A 24,468-nucleotide genomic window follows, 5' to 3' on the forward strand; every position below is an offset into this window, starting at 1 on the left:
GCAGAAGGGATTTTCTCAGAGTAGGCGGGTGGAGGCTAGTTCCCGGTCACTGGGTTAGCTTCCCTGGGGGTTGAGTCGTGGCCGCGGCTCCAAGTCTCCCGAGAACCATGCTGAACGCACATCCCTGCGGGTGTGTTAATCTCTGCTCATTGGCTGTTTCCGCAGTGGGATTTGCCTGGCTGCCTCTGCTGAAGGATGGTCGAATTATCACTTTTGAGCAGCATTTACCGGTTTCGGCCAATCTTCCGCCTGGCTACCTGAGCTCTGGGGACACAGAGTCGCGCAAGGTAGGAAGAGCATTTAAAACACACTGAACCGTAGAGAGAAGAAAGCTACGTCTGTTACCGTGTCAAGCTTTGGGTTTGCATTTGCCCCCCAGATCTTCTTAGCCACACCTGTCCATCCAGAAAGTCCTGCCCCCACTTCACCCACCGTCAGCACTGTTGTGAGGCTGTAAAAGACCCCAGTCCCAGTGTGTGCAGTGCAGAGTGGGCAGTTGTGTGTGGTACGGGGGCCTGGCTAGTGGGCACGTGGATTCTGTGGATTCAGTGCCTGATGAAGTGCAGTAGGCCACGTTCCCTGCTGCAGGCTGGGAACAGAGCGGCTGCAGGGTGCACTGTGGGTTGAAGGAGGACTCCATTCTCCTGTGCCACGCAAAGCCCTTTTCGTCAGACTTTGTGCAGGCATTGAGCATTGCCGTACAGGACTGAATAAAGATCCAGCTGCATAAAGCCTTGTTCTCATCTGCAAATGTCTGCAACCAAGTAGCTGAATATTTTCTGTTCGCAGCCGCCGAGCGTTGATGTTAAATGGGTAGATGGAGCAAAGCCACTGTTGAAGATCAGAATCCACTTGGAGTCAACCATTTACACGCAGGTAAGCTGACTGTCTCCTTCCGAGCCGGTAGCACAGAGGTAACAAAACCTTGTAACGATGAGCTTGGAGGGAGTGTTGTAAGAAGATGATTTGAACTACGCTATTGCTGCTGGGTTTAGGGTGTTGGGAAAGGGATTAGTGCTCTGCGGAATAAAGCGGAGAGAGGCTACATGATAGCGAGTTACGGCTTGTTTACTCTCCCTTCTTCTGATTGGGAGCATAATGAGCAGTTGGAGCTGTGGGAGAGCCCCGAGCCGTGCTGGCATTCCCTGTGCTGCTCACACTTCGACCTGCAGGCGCTATGGATGCCTGAGTCGCTGAGCTGGTTGGAAAATGGGTTTTTCCTGTAGACCATTTTGACTTTTCATCCCCCAAAGAAAAGGTTTTGGGTTTTGACAGAGTCACACTTCGCCCCAGACAGCACTTTCCGCAACAACCTTCATTGAGTCCCAAGCCCCGTTTCTCATTGAAAAAATGGAAAATTTTCACCCGACCCTCCTGAGTAGGTCAGACTCGTGATGGCAGATTTAATCTCCCAGCGCCCTCGATCGGAGTGTGCGAGAGTCACGGGAGCCACACTGTGTGCAACAATGCTGAGGCGTCGTGGGCCGTGTTCGAGTCCGTGTCGACGCTAGGGGGACTATCGCACCAGAGCTATGCCAGCATAACCCTAGAGTGTAGCTGCAGAGCGCAGCCTTGGGAGGGGTTTTCCACCTCCCCCCTTGGTGACAGCAGCATTCTTCCATCCACCGAGCTGTGTCTACACCGGACGTGAGGACAGCACAGCAGAGCTTTGGCGCTTAGGGGTGGGGATTTTTCACACCCGAGTGCCGGAGCTAGGCCAGTGTGAGATTTGTACGTGTAGACCAGGCGTCGGTGTTTAGCTGCCTCATTTTAGCTTGGGCTTTTTATCCCTTTTGTGATGTTTAAGCATGCGTTTTGCTCGTAACTGTTTGGGACTGTCAGTAGCAACAGCACAAGCCCACACACACTACACTCTTTGTACAAACTGTGCCCCCAAATCTTTCCAGAGGTAAATACCCCAGTAATAAACTATAAGATCCGAGGGAGAGAGAAATGAAGGGACATAGGCAGGGGAAAAAGGAGGGGATTTCGGAGGGGATCAGTGAGGCAGACGGACACAGCGAGGCTGTTTCAAACATCAGGAGCTAGGAGGAGAAAGCTTTTGCCCCCCGAGTGGTGGGACTGGAAGAAGGGGCAGGAAGAGGCTGACCCTGAGCAGACTGTGTGGGGAGGGCTAGCCAGAAAGACACAATCGTGACGCAGATTGGTACAAGCCTGCGGAGGCTGCTGTTTTGCGTTAATGCTGAAAAGAACAGGGAGCCGGAGGAGCCGTTTGAAGAGGGTGGTTATGTGCGTCTGAAAAGGCAGGGAGCAGTGTTCCGCCCGGGCTGTGGTCTCGGGAATGTGATGTGGGGCGGGCAGTTGAGGAGTTCCTGGCAGGGCTGAGATCAGGCTCTGCCACGCACTGGGCACTGTTGCAGAGGCGGATAGATTTGGTTGGTTGGCAGACCTGGGAAATGTGGGGTAGGAAAGACTGACCAGGGTTGAGGTTGATTCATGGAATTTTGTTTGTTTTCATCTTTCTTTCAGGACTTGCACCTGCACAAATTCTTCCAGTACTGCCAGCTGGTTCAGGCAGGAGCTAAAGAAGTTCCAGGAGAGCTTGTTAAATATCTAAAGGTGAATAGTGTCTTTCCCTGACCCTTTTTACAGTCCACTGGTGAACACCCAGCTGGCTTTTCAAGTCACTCAGTCGCAACTGCGTATTCCATGTGGAGTATGCAAATAGGGCTTTAAATGCGAGTGTGGGACAGTAATAGAGTTACTGATCTCAATAATGCTTTTGGGTATGTGCATCGGTACCTCTACGAGTCAGCAGCCCCATAGCCTAGAAAGTAAATGGCTTATCACAGATGTATATAAGCTCATCAGTATTAACCCCTAGTTACTATAACACATGATGCAGGGATTCTGCACTATATGCTCCGTACAGTGCGGGAAGCGTGCGTAGCTTCGCTAGCACTGTGTGGTGGGTGTACTGCAAACCCCTTGTCTTTCCCTTCGCTTCCCTGCACGGATGTGCCACTTCGTGTTGTTCTTAAATTAAATATCAAGACGCTAAAGAGAGACCATTCACCAAACGCAATGGTGTGCGGTGTTACAAGCCACTCCAGTCCGTCCTTGATTTCCTGGAAGCCCCTCCCCTTTTCTGATGTCATTTCCTGTTCTGCCCTATCTCTTCATACTGCAGGGACCCCTGAGCTGTAAAGTGCCATGCGTCTGGTGCTGCAGCACAGATAATTGGTTGCTCAGTTGTTTGGCACACCCTACAGCAGCGTCCGTTTTTAGGCTTTTGTGGGAACGGCGGAGCCCCTGTGAGAAAGGCCCCTCCTCTCTACACCCATTAGGGTCTGACCCAGCTCCCACTGATGCCGACAAGGGTTTTCCATTGACAGCATTGGAAATTGGGTCAGACCCTCAGAAACTAGGACGAGGACAGAGTCACTGTCCTTGTGAGATCCCGAACAGCGCACGTTGAAAGATAACGCCCGTCTTCACCCGAGTTAATGTTCCCAGTGTTCTGCTCTTTCAGAGGTGTGCTCTTCTCTCTGTTTACGTGATTCGCTCAGAAATCCTCACCGCTGTTTTCACTTTCGTTCTGATTTTTATGAGGGTGTGAACGTAGTGGCATTTGTGCAGCTTCCAAGTGCCCTCTAGTGGTAAAGGTCCAAATAGTGCCCATTCATAGCAGCAGTTTCCCGTAAACAAGGGAGTAATTCCCTTGACTGGCAGATGTCACAGGTACATAAGTCACAGAATGTTTCCTGATATCACAGGTGGATTTGCTACATTGAACCTAGCTGGCATCAATGATTTCCCAAAGGTGTAATGATATTTTATATTGCACCTATACTCCCATGCTGCTGTAGGTACTGAAGATGCCCTTGGATTAGCATAATCTCTTATTTTCAGCAATTTATAATCTGTGTGCAGCATTTTTTTTTTTTGCCATCTTGAAATTTGGCCCATGTGGCCGATAGCTCAGAATTGAATTTTAATTTTAAAGGAACCCCAATCCCACTGAAATCTGAAGGTGGGTTGTAGGATCAGGCCCAAGTTTTTATAAACAGTAACTTCTGAACAGGATAAAAACTTTCTGTTCACCATTTCTGATAGCTTTATGATAAGAACTTGTCTTCAAGTGTGATTCTATAGCAAAGAGGTAGATCATTTAGTGTTAAAAATCATTGGATATATTTCATAGATCTAAATATTATTTTAAGGAATAAAAATAATCACACCTTTAATAATAATGGCGAGCACTTAAATAGTAGTTTCCATGTTCAAAACACTTTACAAAGATAATCTAATGAAGCCTCAGCCCCCTGAGATAGGCAAGTAGCGATTTAGTCCTCTTTCACAGATAGGGAAACTGAGGCAGAGATGTTGTGTCACATTGCCAAGGCCGTAGAGGGAGTCCGTGTCAGAGTCAGGGCTTAGCACCTCTGAAAATGAAGCCACTTTTCTTTAGGTCCCTAAATATGGACTCGGGCTGGGGAATGGCCGAGTGACAGTGAGCTAATATTTAAACTCACAGGGTCAAACGTTCAAAAGCTCCTAAGTCCCCTGTTCAAAAGTGGATCTAGGCACTCGGGAGCCTGAGTATCATTGCACATCAGTGGGAGTTAGGCACCGAAGTGCCAGAGTTGCTTTTGAAAGTTTTCCCCTAATCGCAAAAAGAGAGTTGGGATCAAAATTTCAGCTTTAATCTTTGGGATATATGGGGCCCTTCGGAGCCAGCACGTGGCTTCTCGTAAAGGCAGTTGAGTCATTCCAAGACAGCGCTGGCTGTCGGGGCACATCTGAGGGCAGTATTTATGAGGCTTGGGAATTATTTACTTCCACTGGTGTGAGCAGCTGGCCGGGCAATTCCAACCTCTCCTCCTTTCTTTCCAACTGGGAAGCCCTCGCTTTTATTAATGCCTGCACTGGTGCAAAAATTTCTGTGCAAAGTAAACACAGGGCAACATCTGTAACATATCAGGCTAAAAGCCATGTGTTTTCAACCTTTGTTCTAGTGTTTACACGCCATGGAGATCCAAGTGATGATACAGTTTCTACCGGTAATTCTTACGCAACTGTTCAGAGTCCTCACAGATGTGAGCCAGGAGGATGAAGTAGCTGTCAACTGCACCATGTAAGAGTCTGATAAGCAGGGCGGCTTTCTTCCATTATAAATATAAAGCTGTAAGTCAGATTTTTTTCAAAGGAATTCTGACATTCCGTCACCAAAAAAAGAAAAAACTTAACACTCCCCCAACTGATATTTCTATTAAAGGTCTTACGACCTCCACAAACAGAGTTGGAAGTCAGCTTGCTTTAGCAAAAGATCTTGCCTTTTTTATTTAAAAGTATTTGGAGATGAAATCAGAGATCTGGGGAATTGGATTTTCCCCAGAAAAGCTTTTTGTTATTTTACTACTTGGCTTCAAAACTTTTTTGTTTTTGGAGGGCCAAGCTCTTTCTGAGCGGTGCTGGGTAGAATTTGCTCTTGTGAGTGGTCCTGCTGGGAACAGGAGTAAATGTTATTCAGCATGAGTAAGGGTTGCAGAATCTGACCCTAATTGTCTTGAGGATCCTGACGTTGTTTGAGTGAGACTGGAGTCACCTGTCTACTCTGAACTGTCACTTCCCACCACATCCTAGAGCCTGAATCAGAATTGGTTCGTTGTCTAGTATTATTAAAAATCACTTATATAGCACTGCCTGTTACAGGCTGGGACATGGGCGGTCAGGCCTAGAGGTCCGAGTAGGAGTCAGGAGCTGGAGCTGAGGGTGAGAACCAGAGTCAAATGCTGGATGCCAGAGCCCAGAGTCCGAGCTGAGGGTCCAAGCTGGAGCTGGAGCCAGAAGAACAGGGACAGGAACCCGGAGCTGGTCAGGGAAGCAGGAACGAGGCAGGGAAGCAGGCAAGCTTGTAGCAGCCAACCTGGAGCACACCAATTGCACAGCCAACTTCCTGTGCCTCTTTCTGGCTTAATAGTGCAGCTGGGCCAATCGGTGGGGTCAGGTGCTCCTTCAATCAGGGCTCCTGTGGGCGGTACCTCTGGTGGGGCTAGGATTCCATTAGCTGCTTCGCCCCCCCCCCTGCTAGCAAGCTGCTGGATGGTTGCTGGGATGTGAAGGTTGCCTGGGGACCTAGGAGCCCCAGGTTCAAGACCCATGGATCTTCGTGCTGAATATGCATTGTGCTGCACGGCCATGTATGACGTCTCGTTCCCCTTAGTGCACAGCTTACGATCAAAATGGTTCCGCAGCAGGTTTGTATAATTTTTGGTGGTGCGGGTCCAAGTCCTGTTTACCCCCCTCCCCCCCAGGCTCTGGGAGGGAGTTTGGGTGCAGGCTCTGGGCTGGGGCAAGGGGTTGGGGTGCAGTAGGGGGTGCAGGGGGCGGGCTCTGGGAGGGAGTTGGGGTGTGGGCTCTGGGCTGGGGCAAGGGTTTGGGGTGCAGTAGGGGGTGCAGGGGGCGGGCTCTGGGAGGAATTTGGGTGCAGGCTCTGGGCTGGGGCAGGGGGTTGGGGTGCAGTAGCGGGTGCAGGGGGCAGGCTCTGGGAGGGAGTTTGGGTGCAGGCTCTGGGCTGGGGCAGGGGATTGGGGTGCAGTAGGGGGTGCAGGGGGCGGGCTCTGGAAGGAATTTGGGTGCAGGCTCTGAGCTGGGGCAAGGGGTTGGGGTGCAGTAGGGGGTGCAGGGGGCAGGCTCTGGGAGGGAGTTTGGGTGCAGGCTCTGGGCTGGGGCAAGGGGTTGGGGTGCAGTAGGGGGCGGGCTCTGGGAGGGAGTTTGGGTGCAGGCTCTGGGCTGGGGCAGGGGATTGGGGTGCAATGGGGGTGCAGGGGCCGGGCTCTAGGCTGGGACAGGAGGTTAAGGAGCAGGAAGGGGTGCGGGGGTGGGCTCGGAGGGAGTTTGGGTGCTGGGTCTGGGCTGAGGCAGGCGGTTGGGGTGCGGGAGGGGATATGGGGGTGCAGTGCTTACCTCAGGCAGCTCCCGAAAGCGACCCACACCCGCCACTGGCAGCAGCTCCTAGGCAGGGGGCCAGAGGGGTCTCCATGGGCCGCTGCCCACAGGCACCATCCCCGCAGCTCCCATTGGCCACAGCTCGGGGAGGGGGCAGCGCACGGAGACACTTCCCTCCCTCCCCCCCCCCAAGCCACAGGGCCATGAAGCATAGCAGGTGGGCAGGAAGCCACCTTAGCCCCGTTGTGCTGGCGGCGGGGGCCCTTTTAAATTGCCTGGGGGCGGCAGACGGGGCTGGGGGAGAGACCCGGCTCCGAACTTCGGTGGAGCTGGGCCCCCGCACTCTCTTATTGGTGGTGCCCCGGCTCCACCGGCCCATACAACTTGCCGCCCCTTGCAGAAGCGTCATTCAGGAGGAAAGGGTCTGGAGGCATTGCTGGGAGTAGAGACGTGGAGCATTCCTAGGAGAAGACGCAGTGTGAGGAGGAATGCGGGTGGGTGTGATCAGCTGGCCCCTTCCAATGACTCTGCTGGGTTGATTTAGATTTTGAAAAAATAGGTTTGAGAAACCTCAGCATCAATGGGAAGGTTTCCACATTTCATAAATCTCCAATGAAAACTGGCTTGTGTTGGAATTTGAAAATTCCCCTGCCGTGTTTGGAAGCCCAACGCTGCAGCTCTGGGCCAGGGGATGAAAGCCAGAGGGCAGCTGGCTGGGTTGCAGTTCTTCCTGGCTGCAGCTGAGAGAGATGGAGAGAGGAAACCCCAGGCGTAGCAGTGAGTAGTAATGTTGCTTTTTAAAACACCTTTTGCTCCTGGTAATCTAAGACACAGTCAAAATGCAGGTCAACGTCTCTGGGGCCTGGTTCACTTGTCAAACGGTTACACACTGGTGCAGCTCCACTGCAGAACCTCAAGGAGAGGAGAATCAGCCCCATAGATTTAATCAAACACTGCAGGCTTGCCCACATTGGGAGTAGAGGGCAGGGGGGCCTCTGTCCTGCCCCAGCCCCCTCTCTCTGACCCCCACTGGAGTTGGAGGGCATTCAGTCGGGCTAGAATGTCTCCGGGGTGAACCTCCTCCACTGCCAAAGGGCTCACGCTCAGGAAGTGTGTCTGATCACACCAGCCACAGGGACTAGCCCGAATGCTCTGTTCGTGAGCTCACCTTTGCATGTCACGGAGTGCTCTGTAGTGAGCAGAACCCCCTGGTTTGTTTTTGTAGGGTTCTTCTCCACATCGTGTCCAAGTGCCATGAGGAAGGACTAGATCATTACTTACGGTCCTTCATAAAGGTCAGTCAGGACAATGCTCTGGTCTGGAAAATTCCTCACCGCGAGCAAGTACCTCCCTGGCCTGACGATGTCCCTGTTCTTTTGTAGTACGGCTTCCGTGCGGAGAAACCCAGCACCTCACCGGCAAAGACGACCCATGACATCCTGGCCGTCGCCATGGCCACAGTGCTGAAGCAGTCAGCAGATTTTCTAGCCATCAATAAGCTGCTCAAGGTAAAGGCCATTTACTGTAAACTGTCAGAGAGGGAAGGGGGAAAGGTCAGGGGCTCCGGGTTACACAGCCGCTTCTGTCTGCTCAAACCCATCCCCAGGATCAGAGCCTCACCGTGCCCGGGCGAGCCTTTGGAATCTGTTCCCAGGTCCCCCTCCCAGCAGACACTGATCCCTGCTCGCCCTGCAGGAGACACAGCTGTGACTGTGATTCCTAGTCCGACGCACCTCACGGATTTCTCTGCGCGCAATCGGATTCATTCATTTGACATACGCTCTCGCTCCTTTCCAGACTCCACTCAGGGGGAGTGTTTCTTACACTGCTCGTTTTGCAGTCCCCTGGAGACAGACAGCATTTCTGCCTCCTGTAGCCTAGGAACGTGTCCCTTTCGGTGCCCTCCCTCTACCCGTGCATAATGTTCTTTGGGCCTGTAGGCGTGCGGACTCGCCCCTGCAGCGCCTCCTGCTGGCCTTCTCGGGAATTAGCTCATCCAGCCATTGGAGCGCCCTCTGCAGGCCGGTGATCTGCCTTGCCACTGGCCCCATGTCCCTCCCAGGACCCCAGTGCCCCTTTCTCTGGGTACTGCCCCCTGGCAGTACCCCCACAGCTCTGGGTCTCCCCCCTCCCAGGGGAACCCCCACCCACTATCCCCACTTCGCCTCAGTCTTGGCTACTGCCCAGTCTCCATCTAGCCCCCGTTCACTGGGGCAGACTGCAGTATCAGCCACTCATCACAGGGAAAGGGGTTCGGACCTGCTGCCTCTGCCTACCCATGGGCTGCCCCCTGCAACCCAGTACCTAATAGGCCTTACCAGGCCTGCAGCCTGGGGCTTTCCTAGGCCGGAGCTCCCTTGGCCTTTCCCCGCCCTGCTCCACTCCAGATACCTGGTTAACCTCCCTGCAGCCAGGCCCTTCTCTCTCTCTCTCTGAAGGCAGAGAGAGCGCTGAGCTCCTGGCTCCCAGCCTCTTATACAGGCCAGCTGGGGCCTGACTGGGGCGTGGCCCAGCTGCGGCCACTTCCCCAGTCAGCCCAGCTTTTAGAGCTGCAGCCCTCCCCAGGGCTGCTTTTACCCCTGCAGCCCCCTTTCAGGGCTGCTTTCCAGCCCTCCCAGGCAGGAGCGGGTGTCCACCCCGCTACAGGACCCCGTAATGTGCTGCCTTACCCCCCCCCAGTCCAGCCCCAGTGACGTCAGCTGGCCTTTCCTCTGTGCCTTTGCAGAACGACATAGCCCCTGATCCCGCAAGTGGCTCTTCTCCAGGCAGACCCTGGCACCTGAGGGAGACCCGTTGATTTCAGGGGGACCCTGTCCAAGTATCAGGGTTGATCTGCTTGGATCCGAGTGCAAGAGGGGGGGTGGTAGTTGCAAGCATTTTGAAGCTGTAATCTACTTACGAGCAGTGCCTTATGTCTGTGTTTCGGATTCAGTTTAAAAGGCTTATTTAAGACATGCATGAAGGGATGCTCTTGATTTAAACTGTCATCCGTATTACTCCTCCAGTCATTACAATACTGCATTTTTTGATTCAGACCAATGTGCTCAGTCTTGCTGGGAGATCAAACTGATGATCTCCATTTGTTTGTTCTAGTACTCCTGGTTTTTCTTTGAAGCACTGGCAAAGTCAATGGCAATGTACCTGTTAGAGGAAAACAAAATCAAGGTAAGCGTGACTGCCCATGACCTGTACCAAAGAGAGATGTCACAATGCAATATTCATTCAGACAGCTATTCTGCAAACTTGATCTTCAAAAAAAATGTGTAAACCTTTCTAAACAAACCAAAAAAACCCCAGCCAGATAGTTTTTTCTTCTCTCTCCCCACTTCCCCTCCATTGTAATTCTATGTCACTGTAAACATTTTGTGGTCTTTTTCTTATGGTCAGTGCAGCACAGACCTCCTGTACTTGAGCTAAAGGAGTAGCTCCATTAGTTGGTAGCAGTAGTAGGCTGTTCTCCTCTAGTGTCCCAGCCACTTGCGGGGCACACGATGCACCATTTTCTGGTGTGTAACTAAACATTTCTTTACGTGAATGCTTAAAGGGAGCTTTCACATGGACTCCCATCTCTCAGACCTGATTGTACACTGTGGTATTTGATTTCAGCTTCCCAGAGTCCAGCGGTTTCCTGACTCCTACCATCATGTTTTACATTCACTGCTTCTTGCCATAATTCCCCATGTGACTATTCGCTACAGTGAAATCCCCGAGGAGTCAAGGAATGTCAACTTTAGTTTGGCCAACTTCCTGAAGGTCAGTCAATTCCTGCTCTCTCCCAGGCTTAGTAAATAAAAGGCAGCTAGCACTGAACAGGCTGTGAATTCCCAAGCTGGGCAGACATGGCTTTGCTGCGTCATCTCTGCACGTCCTGTGACTCAGACTCTTTCTGTCATGGTTAGCTTTTGTAGCAGGTAAGAAGCAATGAGGACTCTCCACTTTTAATATATGGAGATATACCTATCTCCTTGAACTGGAAGGGACCCTGAAGGGTCATTGAGTCCAGCCCCCTGTCTTCACTAGCAGGACCAAGTATTGATTTTGCCCCAGATCCCTAAGTGGCCCCCTCACGGATTGAACTCACAACCCTGGGTTTAGCAGGCCAATGCTCAATATAGGGCCTGCCATCATGCCTAGCAGCTGTGTCAGGGCTGTGATTAAATGTGTGTACTCTCATTTGAATGTTTCTTGTGTCCCCTTGAGACTCAAGTGAGATCATCCAGTACATTTCAGAGAAAAAAGCTTATAGATCACATGAGACTTGAGTAGCCCTGCAGAAGGACACGGCTTGACTCTTGGCAGGACTCTTGGTGAATTGACTATTGGGATGTAGAGAAGATTTAGGATGGTGACGTTCTTTTCGAATGATTGCTGACATGCTTCACTGTGCTTTCTGCAGCGCTGTTTGACATTTATGGACAGAGGGTTTATTTTTAACTTGATAAATGACTACATTTCGGGATTCAGCCGCAAAGACCCTAAGGTGAGCGTCGGATTTATTGAAATAGCATGGGAGGGGGGTGTTATTTGTCAGCATCAAACAGAGTTTTGCAGTAATTATTTTGCACTGTAATTGGCTGCCACATGGACACAACTACTGCAATATCAGCGAAGTGTAGCGGCGTCTCCGTGTGCTCCAAGAGCACCAATACCATTCTAAATTTTAAAACAACCTGAGAGAATTGGAGCAACCAAACTCAAGAGATGCTAGGGAGTATCCAGCCCAGGGTAGCAAGAGAGGGTATGGGAGACAAAGAGCGGGGTAGCAGAGGACAGGAGGTCACGGTGGCTTATAATGACTGCAGAGAAGAGACGCAGGACATAAACCAGCCCTAATCCGACGAAGTGGGCATTCCCCCACGAATGCTCATGCTCCAATACTTCTGTTAGTCTTAAAGGTGCCACAGGACCCTCTGTTGCTTTTTACAGCCCTAATCAGTTAGTGATACTATTGAGACCAAGCTGGTGTCGTGCAAGCCCCATTCCTGGGCTGACTCCACAAGCGGAGAACAAGTAGTACGTTGAATGCCAACTGGCAATGAGCTGGTCAAACTAAAATCTTATGTCTTTTATCCAGATACTGGTTGAATTCAAGTTTGAATTTCTGCAAACAATTTGCAATCATGAGCATTACATTCCTTTAAATTTACCGATGACCTTTGCCAGACCGAAACTTCAGAGAGTTCAAGGTACGTCCTTTTCCTGTTGAACTGGTTGAGAGCCCTACTTTATCGGCCAGGACGGGTTCCCTCGGTGGCATTTGGTGTTATTTTTATGTAACGCCCCTTGGTGAGCCCCATTTTAATTTTAACGCTTCTGTGTTGCTGGGCCCATGTAATTACAGACAGACTCTTGGTCAACACTTTCTGTATTTCCTACGTTTAAATAAACCCGTTGAGTTTTCTGGACAGGGTTCAGTGACTACGTTGTATGTAGTGTATCTAACTGCCCTTTCCCACAACCTCTGAGCTCCGTCCCCAAAGAGGATGGCTGTTCCCAGGGGCAGGGCACTAGCCTGTGACACAGGAGACCTGGTTTAATTCCCCGCTGTGCTGCTCGTTCAGCGGGTGACCAGGTCTCTCTGTGCCTTGGGGTATGTCTACACTGGAAAAAACAAAACAAAAACAAACCCGTGGTGGCAAGTCTCAGAGCTCAGGTCTACAGACTGGGGCTCACGGGGCTGGCGCAACGGCACTAAAAATAGCTGTGTAAACGTGCCTGCTCAGGCTCTGAGCCCTACCCCCGTTGCTGGACTTCAGAGCCAGAATGGGAATGGCTGCATGCTGTCATTTGAGGTCTGCAGGCTCTGAGACTCCCCATCATGGGATTTTCTGCAGCGTAGATGTCTCCTCAGTCCCCCCTCTGTCCCATGGGGATAACAGCACTGCCCTACCTCCGAGGGAGCGCCAACGCGAACTGCATTCAGTCGGAGCGCTCAGGCACAGATCAGCATCTTCCTGTCTGTTTTCTCGCGTTACTTACTCCTCTGAGCTGCCCGGCCCAGACTAATCTCCGTCACACTCGCGTAAAGCTGGCCTTTTGTCTGTCTGGCCCAGTGTAACAGCATGCGCCGCTGGGAGTGGCTGGGAAAGAGAGGAGCCATTACACCCTGGGATGTCTGCTTATGGTTAACGCAATAGGACAGGATGCTCTGACTTGGTTAACATACGTCTCTGTACTTGCAGCATTCAGACTGAAAAACTAAAAGCCACTGAGCTCCTGCCCCATAGTTCCCTGCTGCCAGTGCCTGCCATTTAAGTCATTTTACTTCCTTTTAAAAAAACGTGCATATGTTAATGAGTGTGAATCGGTTCACCACGGTCACCAGGATCCTGCTGGCGTGAGAAAGTGGCACAGCCGCCTCCTCAAATGTGCACACGATAGAAGTGGCATTGACATGTCCATTCTGCCTGCCCTTGCAGAGGAGCGTACTGGGGCATGTCGGTGGTGAAGTGGGCAGGTCTGTACATGTAGTTCATGGCGTATGGAGTTGTCTGACCCAAGGGAAGAACCCTTCACGCCACCCCTTTAGTACTGTGTTCACGCTAGAGAAGGACTAGTTTGCATAGGGCTGGGAACAGGGGACATGGTGTGAGCAGACACATCGCATGCAGACCATGTCCGCTTCGGGTCCCACTCCATTATCTCTCAGAAGCATCTCAGAGCAGTTTGTCTGTGGCTTTCCAGGGCAGGGAAAATGAGAAGTCAGTTTTCACATCCCCTCCCTCCCCCAGTAGGTTTCCTGAAAGGCATCTGTGTTTCATCAGCAGCTAGAATTTGGCACTGCTTTTGTAAACAGAACTAACACTGGCCAGGTTTTGCAGGTCGCTGTCAGCCAGCTAAACAATAGATTAGTAGAAACACAAGTTACAGTGTGTGAAGAAGTGGGTTTTCTCCCCACGAAAGCTTATTCCCAAATAAATCTGTTAGTCTTTAAGACACCACCGGACTCCTTGTTGTTAATGTGCTAACAGTGTGTAACACCACCATCAAGACTGTCCCCTGCCCAAGGCTGAGGGCAGGGTTACTTAATACTGTTCAGTTTTGCTGAATTTTTATTTGTTCCTTTTCTTTTTACATATTAATTAGATTTTTTTTCATTTGCTGTGGAACGGTTCACTTCAGTAGGTAGGTTTGACTGGGATCGTTGAATCATCTAATGTCAAATTAAATACACAGCTTCAAATCAACTAGCTTGCTTGCACCCAACTAACTGAAATAACCATGTTGTGTAATAGACATAGACTTTTACTAAAACAATTAACAATCAATGCTAGATAGCTTCTCCAGCTTGCTTTCTGTTTTCTCCTAATCAAGAATTCACAGTTCAATTAACGTTGTATTGGACGATATGGACCAGCAGAATTTAAAATATCTATTGTTTCTGTAAGCAGCATGACACAGCTGTTGGAAAACGTAGTGTGGGATTTTCAAAGCGGTCTAGACACCCCAGGCCTAATCAGGTGTATCAGGGGAGCCTTCCACACTTGTGGGAGTTTCCAACAGGCATCTGAGCCAAAAACAAGGTGGCTGTCTGCTCTGGGGGAAGGCCACGAGACTGGGAGCTTGTGGGTTATGCAGACTGTGTGTGTGCGCGTGCATTAGGGGAGAGCACAACAAGAGGTGGCCTTGGTGAAGTTGAACCACCCTAAGCAGTGAAATGCTGGGCTGCATTGCTCCTTGGTGGCCGTGCTGCAGAGGCTGTGAGTCGGCAATAGCAAAAGATGTCTGCTGGCAGAGGTGAAGCCATCACAGCTCCTGGCAAGCAGGGCATTAACCCCACTGCCCGGTTAGCTCCACAGGCCCTCGGGGGCATATTGAAAAGCCTGGTGTTCTAAACCAGCAGCAGGGACAGGGATGGGCAGTGAAGGTGTGTCCCCATGTGCCTCCCGTTTGTTTTAGCTCTTCCTGCAGCTTGATCTTGTACAGTAATTGCAAGAAGCTGTCTCCTGTGTATTGGGACTCTGGAGTATTCGAACCCTTTCCTTTGCTGTCTGACCTGGGCTGAAGGAGGCAGTACTGCCATTGGGGATGCAAAATAAACCAGCGTCCTGACTCAGTGTGCAGATTCCTTCCCAAGCCGCTGCGCCAAGTGGCCTATTGAAACTAGGCATCACTGCCATGATGTGTCTCATTCCACCACCCATTCGCCATCGCCCGCAGAGTGCCGCACTTACTCCAGGGCGCGAGCTTCTCGCTTGCTTGTTAATTCGCAGTCGCATAAACAGCCCCAGAGAGATGCTGTGTCATTATTATAACCCCACAAGTGGGCTAGTCCCCTGGTGCTAAGTATCGTTGGGTCTTAGCAAATCTCTTCCATCTCTGTTCTCTGCGATTCTAGGACTTCAGTCAAACTCTGCTGAACTGGGCCCTGGAGAGGTAAATTTAACAAGGCTCTCTGAGGACCTTTAGGTCCAGCGCTGGCAAAACATTGTCATGAAAGAGAGAAGCAAATATCAATGTTTAACCTAAACAGGAGGCGCTAGTGGATGTCTGTGACCTTTTATGTGATTGAAGTCCGTGGGCAAAACCTCTGGTCAGTTCAGTCTTAATCAAAATGTTGCTGCATTGAATAATGGTTACAAAAGTTACAGGGCTGTTCATAGTCACTGAATCACACCAACATGAGAACGCTTTACAGAGGGGGCGGGATCTGAATTACGAATATATCATGATTGTGTTTTCTTTCTCTAAAACAAAATATTGCGAGCACTGTTCAGTGTGTTTCTGTTTTGTTGCAGATGTAAATCTTGAATACAATTTAACCGATGAGTATTGCAGGCATCACTTCTTGGTGGGGATGCTACTGAGAGAAACCGCTCTTGCTCTGCAGGACAATTATGATATCAGACTTACAGCCATCACTGTGTTAAAGAATCTGTTAATAAAGCATGCATTTGACAATAGATACCAGCACAAGGTAAGGCATGACTTTATTGACGATTCAGCGTGTCTTTGGGTTCGATGCAAAGACACACAACAAACTTTTGGTTTTGAACAGTTCATTAGTATTTTATCACTTTTTAAAGACCAGTTCTGAATAGTTGACAGGAGCTTCACTGTGTTATGGGGAAAGTTCAAGATGGAAATAGCTTAATCTTCAGTTAGTTATTCCCATTGGTTTTAGCCATATTGAGCATTAAGGTGATAAGGCCCTGATCCAACAAGGTACTTAAGCATGTGATTAGCCATGGGCTACCTAAAGTTAAGCATGTGCTTTGCTGGACTAGGACTTAATTTAGCATCCTTGTATTAAATCTGCAGTAATCTGGAGAGAGAACCAATCTCTATTTCTCTAAGGTAGCTTGATGTTTTTCTGACCAGTCGATCTCACGCTACGGTGAAAGGGTTTGGGTAAGGTTTAGTTTGAAATGCCCACGTTGTGTTTAGGGTGCCTCTCTTACTCCAGCAGGTTTATGGTAAAACATTTTTAAATGTTGGAACTGTTCTGCTTCTCCATGACTTTCCCGCCAGTGACTTCTGAGATGTGGGATTTCGGCCAGCGTAACTCCTCTCTCTTTCGGGGGGAATTAGGCAGTCAGCATTTGGTATCAGGTTTGTTTTGCTTCTCGCTGATCTCTGTTGACTTCTGTAGCTTAGAAACTCTTTGCTACAATGCTCAGCGGTTGGCAAGTCATGTTGTAAGAATCAGTGAGATCAAGGAAAAACTCCCTGTCCCTTCTCAGTGCAAGATAAGGGAACAAAAGCCACAATTCGTTAATTCAGTGGCACTTACTGGGTACTCCCTGCTCTTGCAAATCAGGCCTCTCTTATTTAGAAGAAGGATGGTCTAGTGCTTAAGGTGCAGCTGGAGACTCGGGAGAGTCAGGTTCAATTGCTTGTTCTGCCACATACTTCCTGTGTGATGTTGGGCATGTCACTTAGCCCTGCTGTTCCCCATCTATAAAAGAGGGATATTCATATTTCCTGCCTCACAGAGGTGTCGTGCGAATGAACATATTAAAGATCGTGCCGGAGCAGTAGCTAACTCTTTCTAGGCTAGAGCAAGCAGCAGGGATCATCATGGAGAAGCTAAGGAGCTTAACCGTGTCGCCCACATTTGAAGAGATTGGTGGTTAGCTTAACCGTTTGTGCCATTTATTGTCTTTCAGAACCAGCAGGCGAAAATAGCCCAGCTGTATCTGCCACTGGTTGCGCTGCTCTTAGAGAATATCCAGCGAGTAGCCGGCCGGGACACCCTGTACTCCTGCACAGCCGTGTCTAATTCTGTGAGTAACGCTACGGGCACTGAGGATTGGCAGGTCTCTTCCTCAGGATTTCTAGCTTGACTAGAGTGGCTGCCATCCAAGTGCCCCTCTTTTCCCTTCTTCACTGGGCACCGAAGATCCACCTCGCTCTCCCCTTGTCTCAGGGCCGATCGAGGTGCCCCCATTCCCCACCATACGTGACAGAGCAGGGCTTCTCCCTAGCTTAAGCACTCGCTGCCAGACCCAGTCTCCTTGAAGTAGGTTTATTTGTCCTTACATAAGCACACTCCACACACAAACAGTTCCTCGGCTCGCCCTTTGTCCTAGTGTTTCACGGCCTTCCCTCCCAGGGGTCTGTGGTAATCCTGCTCTTTCAGCCTCACAGCCAGTTCTCTGTTCTCAGCCACCTTTGCTTCCCTTCTGGAACACCGGCCCCAGAGCCGCCACCTTCTTGGGCACCTGGTCTCTTGTTCCAGGAACCCACCACCAGAGTTAGCTCCACTCCTTTGTGGTTCCTCTCCCCCAGCACAACCTGCCCCAGTCACTCTTCCTCCTCTTAGCCTCCGGCAGGCCTGTCTAGTCCCAGGGGTAGCCCTGCCCCCTTGGATTGGCTCCATTGGACTCACCTGCTCTGGCACAAAGCACCGGGCCTGATCTTCCCGCGGGGACCAACCCCCCGTTCCGTTAGCTCTATCACCCTACCTGCAGTTTTTAGTATGTACTGCCAGTAGCCTGCTTTATAAACAAATAACTGTGTTCTCTTTTCCATAGCCCAGTTTGATCTCGCTTGTTTCATTCATTTCACATTCCTTTTCTACTCTGCTATAAATCTCTCTGCACTGCTAGGTGAGATTGCTTTGCCCTTTCATTTGCAGCTTATAACACGTTCTTTTGAGATCTACCCTACGTAAGTGTCATTATTTGAGGAAAGCGGGTTGTCGTAATGTGTTAATGTAAAACCAAGTCCGGCTCTCACACAGACGTGGATTTACAATGGGAGTTGCATATTCATATCTGAGCTTGGCCCTGGGGTGAGCTCAGCCTTGCAAATTGTCCCTGCCCATTTATTCAAGTAATTTTTTTTAGACTGGCAAGTAAAATATCAAATTTTTAGAGCTGGTCAACATTTCAACAGAAAAAAATTAACAAAACATTTGTAAAAATGCTTTACTATTCCTTGAACAACTCTGCCGGTGTGTTCATCCTCATCCTGGCAGAAGTGAGTGAGGAGATTTTTTTTTTTTTTTTCTTTAGTCACATTAAATATTTTTCATCCCAAATTTGCAACGCTGATCTAGTTGGTAGTTGCTGTTATACGTTGACATCGCTTTTCCGTCACACGTATCTCCTGTTGTTTTGCAGGCATCGAGAGATGAGTTTTTACATAATTTTACATCCCCTTCAAACAGATCGAGTCTGATTGTGGAGAAAGAATCAGGTAAATGAGTTATTTAAAGTGTAATTAAAGTATCACTAGTACAAATTAAAAGCAGCTGGTAGAACCAAACCGCACTTTCCTTGTATTATTCCAAATGCATAGCAAGAGAAGGAAGGAAACAGAACAATAAACCAAATGTGGGCTGTCCTCTTAGTCTTCAATGGGCCAGAGTTTTAAGTGATTAAAAATGGCAGAATTCTGCTCTATTCCTTGCCCAGCACAATCGTATGCCCACCCTTTGGGAGGTTACGAGGGCTAGATTTTACCATGCTTCACCTGAGTAGCTCTGGTGAAATCAGTAGGACTGCTCGTGGTAGCCAGGGTAGACGGAGGTGTGAGTGCTCCTGGACGCACACCCACGCTAAATTCAGTCTAGTTAGCACAGCTCAAAGCAGCAGTGAAGACGTGGCGACACTGGCTTCGGCACAGGCAGACAACGCGCGCGCGTGTGTGTGTGTGTGTGCGCGCGCGCGCTTAGGGTCCCAGCGGGTTTGTACAGCCCTCCCTGAAGGCCTGAAGTATTGCCATGGCTTCACTGCCCTTTTCAGCTGTTCTAGCTAGATTAGCGCTAGTGCAGGTCTGCCTCTCGGGGCTGGGATCGCCTCTCGAGCTGCTGCGTTGACCTACCCGCAGTGTCCTAAGCATCAGTATCGGAACCACTGAGATTATTCATTCCAAGAGGGGATTATTGCTAGATGGAAACTTTTCTTAAATGTTTATAAAGGACTTTGTTCTTGGGGGAAGCCACGAGACGTATTAAAAGAATAGATTTCCCTCATTATGCTCAGCAGATAGGTGGTCTGCCAAACTCTGCCATCCTCCTTCCCCAGATAAATTCAGTGGGAGCTGAGAAAGGGCTAGCGGAACTGATCCATTGTTAATATTCAACAATTATCAAATCAATTGTCAAAAGGCAGAGCCTGACACCCTTACTCACGCTGAAATCAATGGGACTACCAGTGGACTAACGTGTTACTCAGTGCGAGTAAGTGGAACAGAATCTGGGCCAGAACATAGAATCATAGAACATTAGGGTTGGAAGAGACCTCAGGAGGTTACTATTATTACACTACTCTTCTGTTCAACAACCTCTTAAAGTTTTGTACGTCTTTGTCTAAACTCTGCATGACCCTATCAGTTCTTTCTGGATTGGTCATTGCTCCAGCGGTACTCGTACACTTGCCATGTGTTCTCTGCAAGTCATGTACCCATCTCTTCAGGCATCTTTCATGAAGCCCCTTCCCAGTGGTATGTAGTCGCTAACTGTGCCTTTGTGGGTTTGTTCTTTTTCTTTAGGCTATGGTACAGCCCTTCCGAACGGCCACAGTATGAAAAGAGAGGACTCAAAAGGATCTCTGAGTTCAGAAGGGGCAACAAGTTCTCCTGATCAGTACAACACCGGGGAAAACGTAATGCATGTGGGATGACAGAAAGCAATAGCACATTTGGGCTGTTCAAAAAAAAAAAAAAATCACCATGTTGATCGTTCTCTTGCAAACCAGTTTTAAAGCAAACAGAAAATGATACTTGTGTTTTATAGAGGAGGTCCGACTAGATGATCTAATTGTGCCTTAATCTATTGATCTAAAACACTGTGAATGATTTATAAAAGGTCAAAGTCAGAATTCATAGGGAATGTTTCTACATGGGCTGTGACTGACACGCACCCAGAGCCCCATTGACTTCCATGGGTCACTGCACATTTGACCAAGGCCTGGTGAGTTCTGTATGTGGACTGAAAGCAGAGCACCATGGTGTTTGCCTGCCAATGCTCGTCACTTTCAGGGGAGAAGACGCGGAGAGGACACAGCTGTAGGAAAAGCAGCTCTGTTTAAAAAGCAGCCACCACCTCGCATTGCAGGAAATAACGTTGGTCAAATGACCCAGGGAAGAATCTGGCCCCAAATTTTAAGAATGCAAGTTCCCTGCCTGAGCCCAAATTGCGTGCACAGAGACTGGGGTTTGCCCCGGCTTTCCTGTGACCAGCAGGCATTTGCAAGTGTAACTGGGGCGGACGCGGAATTGCTACATGCTCTGTGACTAAAAAGGCAACAGGAGCGAGCTCTTGGAGCTACCACTGGTTCTGCCTGTGCATACTCAGAAGGGAGTCTGCAGAGCTTCTCGGTGGGAGAGGTGGGGCCTGGTGAAGGTCCAGTATCCCCACCAAGAGTCCTGAAGCCCCAGTTCTGCCAAGTGTTTGAGCACTGAACCCTTCCTATTCAGCCAGGTGTTACGCATTGGAGAGAACATCCAACTCTGCTTTGCAGCAAGTAGTGTTGGTTTTAGCACAATTCTTGTCAAGGGCCCCTGCTTAGCCAGGAGTCCTTTTCCAAGTGGTAGAAGGTTTGTTTTTTAGAGTACCCGAAAAATAGTTCTCTGTTAATAGAAGTGATGTCCCAGGGTTCAGTTTACAGTAACAGAGGTGCACGTCTTTAGAGCTGCATGGTGTACTATGTGCACTGTTCTTGGATGCCATCTGTGCCCCTCCTGTTTTCCAGCATTGAGTGGTGTGTGGATTTAATAGGTAGAATTTGGCACATACAAACAGCATGATGTTCATTCTGTGTTGTGCAGTGACTCATGCCCCAGCCCGTTCCAGAATAAATCAGCAACTAAAAATGTCTGTCTATTCTGTATGACCCCGGGGCCCAGCTAAAAAACCTGTGTGGGGCTTCAGCCAGAACTGACCGGCCCAGGGAGCCAAGAGGGGGCATGTGTTTTTTCTGCTCACTCCATGGCGGGGATTGTTCATTCTGCATTCCCCTTCTGTCAGCCGAGATCCCGGCAAGTGCCAGCTCCTGCCCATTCTCCTGGTGGCTTGGGAACATCCCGCCCCAACACGCAGATTGCAGCCACTAGCATATTTCACGTAAGCCACCAATTAGCCATCAGGTGGAAGCAGCCTCAGGTCGGGGGCAGCCTAGGCTCCATTAAAGCAGGGACCTGGCTCTCTGTGCTTCGGGATGGTTCTCTAACACGTATCTTTGTGGTGGTTAGAGCCGGAGAAGTTCCACGAGGAGTAACGTGTCCCATCACAGTAGGCTGGACCAGTATGAGATCAGGAGTCTCCTAATGTGCTACCTCTACGTCATTAAAATGGTCTCTGAAGGTTAGTGACGCTCACCGTACTGTGTGCTTAGGGAGACGGGTCTGGTCCCTACCACAGCCCCTGTATGCCGTGGCGGGTAGCAGCCGTAAAGGCGAGGGGATCTCCCCCAGGACAGGAGCAATATGGGGCCACCAGAAGCAGCCATACGCTTCCTCACCTGACAGGCCCCAGTGTGGGGGGCAGGAGGGGGCATCCCCAGTGCTGCAGAGACCCTAGAGATCCTGCAGTGCTGCCCGCAGGCAGCCCTAGAGAGGCTGCTGGGAGTTAGACGCCCTCTTTGTCCTCCACCCCAGGCTGTGCCACTCAGACACCAGCATGGGCGCAGGGTCTGGTAAAGCACCGTTGCTCAGGTGGTCTCTGTACCGTATATTGCAGCAGGGTGTGTTGGGGCGTCACAGAAGTAGGGGTGCCGGTTGTGCGCCCTCGGTTTTTGTTGGCTGGCCCTCGTGTTACCAGTGAGCTCATTTCTGGGGGGAGGGCTGCACCTCCCCTCGCTAAGCCCAGCCGTCTCCTACAGCCAGCTGGGGCTGCCAACGCCTAGGACTAGAATCAAGGGCTGCGAACCCCAGCCCTTCCCACACTGCTGAGTTGAGGGGGGAGCGGAGGGATCCCAGCTGGAGCCTGGTTAGGTAGAGGAGCTCCCATCACAGGAAAGAGGGCAAGCCTGTGGGTACCACATCCATCACTGGGGGGACAGGCAGATCCTGGATTTGCTCAGCTCTGTCTTATTTCATCATTTTCAAAAATGCGTCAGTGGGGAAGGGGAGCGTCTGACCTTGACTGGTGGAGGAGGGCAGCTTAGGGGCTGTTCCCCTCCAGGGCTGGAAACACGTTCACTGCAGCTCCCTGCACCATTGCATTGGACGAGCAGGCTTGGGCAAAGGCCTCCCAGGGAGGTGAAGAATCAAATGGCCAGTCCGAAAAGACACATGCTTGTGTGGCTGCAAAGATAGATTTCCACAGGCCAGTGGTCACAGGCTGATTTAGCCTGCAAAGACCCTCTGTGACGGTCTCAAATGTTGTTATACATTCTTAGCGGGTTTGTTTCGTTTTCAGATACACTTCTCACCTACTGGAACAAAATATCCCCCCAAGAGCTGATAAATGTCCTCGTACTTCTGGAGTAAGTAACAGGAGATTGTATGTATGCTTCGAATTGCGCGTGATATGTTTGTTATATAACATAGGTAGGTAAAATGAAACCATCTCTCCATGCACGGTACATGGTACATGCTGCTCCATTCCACACAAGATGCAGCCTACCAGGAGGTAGAAAAGTAGTTTGATTTAATATTGCTTCACATGAGGAATGATCTAGGGGCAGCCATTGCAGACTGTAGGGTAACAGCCCCAGAGGAGCAGTGTTAAATACGTGAGGCCGGGCTGGCAAGTTGACGGTGATTGGTGCTGATTCTGTGCGAAGAGCGTTCCATTGCATAACAAGAGAAGGTGATCACATCAAAGGCTCTGGAAATACCAGCACAGTCTCACTTTCTGTTGTGTCTGGCGGCACAGATGGGGGAGTAGATGGGAGTGTGTTTGGAGGGGCTGAGGGCCTACACGCTGAGCACAGGGTTAAAATACAGACACCCACACACCCAGACATGTACTGGTTCAAGTGAAACAGTTCAGTCTCCTTCCTGACATTTACAATGTTTTTCTTTCTAGAGTCTGTTTATTCCACTTCAGATACGCGGGGAAGAGAAATATAGCCAGGTATTGTACTCTTTTTGCTAGTGGTTTCTTCCCCCATGCCACCTGCCCCATGGTGGCTACGTGAGAATGAACAGGGGAGCGGGTCCAGTGCGGGCAGAGGGAGCTGTTGGGAGCCCTGCTCACCCCAGCCAGGGAGAGGAAGTGGGGGGCTCCCTTCCGCTTTTAACAGAGGAGAGAAGCTACACTTCTCTCAGTGCTCTCTCTTTTCCTCCGGCTCAGCAGAGGGCAACTTCAGCTCTCACTGGTAAAACTCAACTTCCCAGCTGTTTCTCTGACCCCGCCAGCCCTCCGCTGAGATTTATTTTTATAGCTTTCTGCTAGCGTGAAGCTGCAAGTTTTGAAAGACAAGTGGTGGTTCTCAGTTCACAAGCCTGGCTCGGGGCCTGATTCTCAGAGTTGCTGCAAAGCAGCCCCTTCGTTGCTGGTTATCCTAGAGTTTGAGGGACAGACCCGCCGCTGGGGCTAATTGGCAGAGTGCTCCGTTGGGCCAGCAGGGACAGGCTGTCCTTGCGGTTTTTGGTTGCCTGCTCCAGGTACCACGTTAAGCCCTGCTTGGTATTGGCCTGAGCTTGACAAGCGGATTGGACTCGGGTCTCCCTGCTTCACACTCCAATGGTAATGCATCCTAGTCTGCATCTTGGGTTCTCCTTTCAGGGTTCACGATGCCTGGCTATCAAAGCCTGTCGGAGTGGACAGGAAATCGCAGACAATGCCTGCCCTTCGCAGCAGAGCTGGCCTGATGCAGGCCCGGCTGCAGCACCTGAGTAGCTTGGAAAGTTCGTTTACGCTCAATCACAGTATGTACGGAGACGGGGCTGGTAACGTCGTTTTCTCGTATTAGACGATTGCGTGTTGCCACTTGTGACGTCACGTCCCTTTGGTTGCGTCAGGCTGCTCGGCTTTGCGTCTTTACACCGATCCCCTCTCTTCCCTGCAGACCTTCGAACGGTGGGGTGTGGCGGGGGCTTCATGCCAAAGGGTGTGTTAAAAATCACCCCTGTTTAGTCTGTAGATGGAATTTTCCTCTTCCGATCTCGCTTCCAATTCCTGGTTGCCGGTAGGGACAGATGGTGCTCTGGTGTTAGTGA

General features: G+C 50.3%; 1 protein-coding gene across 3 annotated transcripts in view; it reads left to right on the top strand.

Annotated features, from left to right (window-relative positions):
- Positions 1-24,468, top strand: part of DOCK11 (dedicator of cytokinesis 11) — a 123,183-nt gene that overhangs the window by 61,230 nt on the left and 37,485 nt on the right. For 2 of the 3 annotated variants that reach the window (XM_054038901.1, XM_054038903.1), the window contains exons 21-39: positions 166-287; positions 790-876; positions 2,491-2,580; positions 4,980-5,098; positions 8,138-8,207; positions 8,295-8,420; positions 10,006-10,077; positions 10,519-10,665; positions 11,309-11,392; positions 11,987-12,098; positions 13,999-14,037; positions 15,651-15,829; positions 17,022-17,138; positions 18,480-18,555; positions 19,852-19,964; positions 21,553-21,664; positions 22,721-22,787; positions 23,333-23,380; positions 24,035-24,177. In XM_054038901.1, the coding sequence (XP_053894876.1) occupies positions 166-287; positions 790-876; positions 2,491-2,580; positions 4,980-5,098; positions 8,138-8,207; positions 8,295-8,420; positions 10,006-10,077; positions 10,519-10,665; positions 11,309-11,392; positions 11,987-12,098; positions 13,999-14,037; positions 15,651-15,829; positions 17,022-17,138; positions 18,480-18,555; positions 19,852-19,964; positions 21,553-21,664; positions 22,721-22,787; positions 23,333-23,380; positions 24,035-24,177 (1,923 nt within the window). The remainder of the gene's footprint in view (positions 1-165; positions 288-789; positions 877-2,490; positions 2,581-4,979; positions 5,099-8,137; positions 8,208-8,294; positions 8,421-10,005; positions 10,078-10,518; positions 10,666-11,308; positions 11,393-11,986; positions 12,099-13,998; positions 14,038-15,650; positions 15,830-17,021; positions 17,139-18,479; positions 18,556-19,851; positions 19,965-21,552; positions 21,665-22,720; positions 22,788-23,332; positions 23,381-24,034; positions 24,178-24,468) is intronic. The other variant, XM_054038902.1, reaches the window with a different exon arrangement.

The sequence above is a fragment of the Malaclemys terrapin genome, chromosome 9 (assembly GCF_027887155.1).
Source record: "Malaclemys terrapin pileata isolate rMalTer1 chromosome 9, rMalTer1.hap1, whole genome shotgun sequence".
Taxonomy (NCBI): domain Eukaryota; kingdom Metazoa; phylum Chordata; order Testudines; family Emydidae; genus Malaclemys; species Malaclemys terrapin.